Source organism: Myotis davidii, unplaced genomic scaffold (genome assembly GCF_000327345.1).
Source record: "Myotis davidii unplaced genomic scaffold, ASM32734v1 scaffold333, whole genome shotgun sequence".
Classification (NCBI taxonomy): domain Eukaryota; kingdom Metazoa; phylum Chordata; class Mammalia; order Chiroptera; family Vespertilionidae; genus Myotis; species Myotis davidii.
Window position 1 is genome coordinate 175110 of NW_006285266.1, and position 970 is coordinate 176079.

At 52.8% G+C, this 970-nt stretch overlaps 1 protein-coding gene across 1 annotated transcript in view; it reads right to left on the bottom strand.

The window, feature by feature from the left end:
- Positions 1 to 970, bottom strand: part of PARP1 (poly(ADP-ribose) polymerase 1) — a 133469-nt gene that overhangs the window by 3990 nt on the left and 128509 nt on the right. The window contains exon 20 of the mRNA XM_015558953.1: positions 231 to 383. Within this exon, the coding sequence (XP_015414439.1) occupies positions 231 to 383 (153 nt within the window). The remainder of the gene's footprint in view (positions 1 to 230; positions 384 to 970) is intronic.

Genomic DNA, 970 nt, shown 5'->3' on the forward strand with positions numbered 1-970 from the left:
TTGGGTCAGGAGAGCGAGGGCGAAGGTCCTCCTCAGGGGCTGTGCTAAGGGTCTGGAAAGGGAGGCCTGGCAACAGCCACCTGTCACCACAGCCGAGCCAAAACCTTCATCTGTACACCAGGCCCCTACTCACTGGGATGTGCATGTCTCACCAAGTCCCTGTTAAATCTCTATGGGGCCTGCGGCAGAGACAGGCACTGCCCACCCGACTCTCCAGGCCAGGCACGTACCACAGGCGCTTCCGGCGGGGCGATCCGGAGACCCTGGGACAGAATCCCGGCGAAGTTGGTGGTTCTGGACCCGTGCCACAGCAACCTCCGGTTATGCAGCTGCTTGAAGGGCTTGTAGCGCGCTGGTTTTCCTTCACGCTCGATCTTAAAGATCTGGTTGGGGCATTCAGTAAAGGAGAGAGGTGACAGAAACCACGTTACTCTGGTTGACACAGGGCCCTGACTCGATACGGGAGAGCTGAGCCAGGAAACCTAACAGATCGTAAAGTAAGGCGTGTCAATTGGGAGAGAGCAGCCTGGCTAGTCAACGTACCATCTAGCAGAGACTAGCTATGAAAACGAGTAATAGGTGTTGGACAGTGGTCAGCAAACTGTGGCACATGCGGCTCTTTGGCCCTTGAGTGTGGCCATCCCATCTAGCAGAGACTAGCTACGAAAACGAGTAATAGGTGTTGGACAGTGGTCGGCAAACTGTGGCTCGCGAGCCACAGTTTGCCGACCACTGGTGTAGGAGATGTACAACTAAGGCACGTCATTAAAAAAAAATCCTCACCTGAGGATATTTTCCCCATTGACTTTTAAAAATATATATATATTTTATTGATTTTTTTACAGAGAGTAAGAGAGAGGGAGAGTTAGAAACATCAATGAGAGAGAAACATTGATCAGCTGCCTCCGGCACACTTCCTACTGGGGATGTGCCCGCAACCCAGGTACATGCCCTTGACCGGAATCGAGCC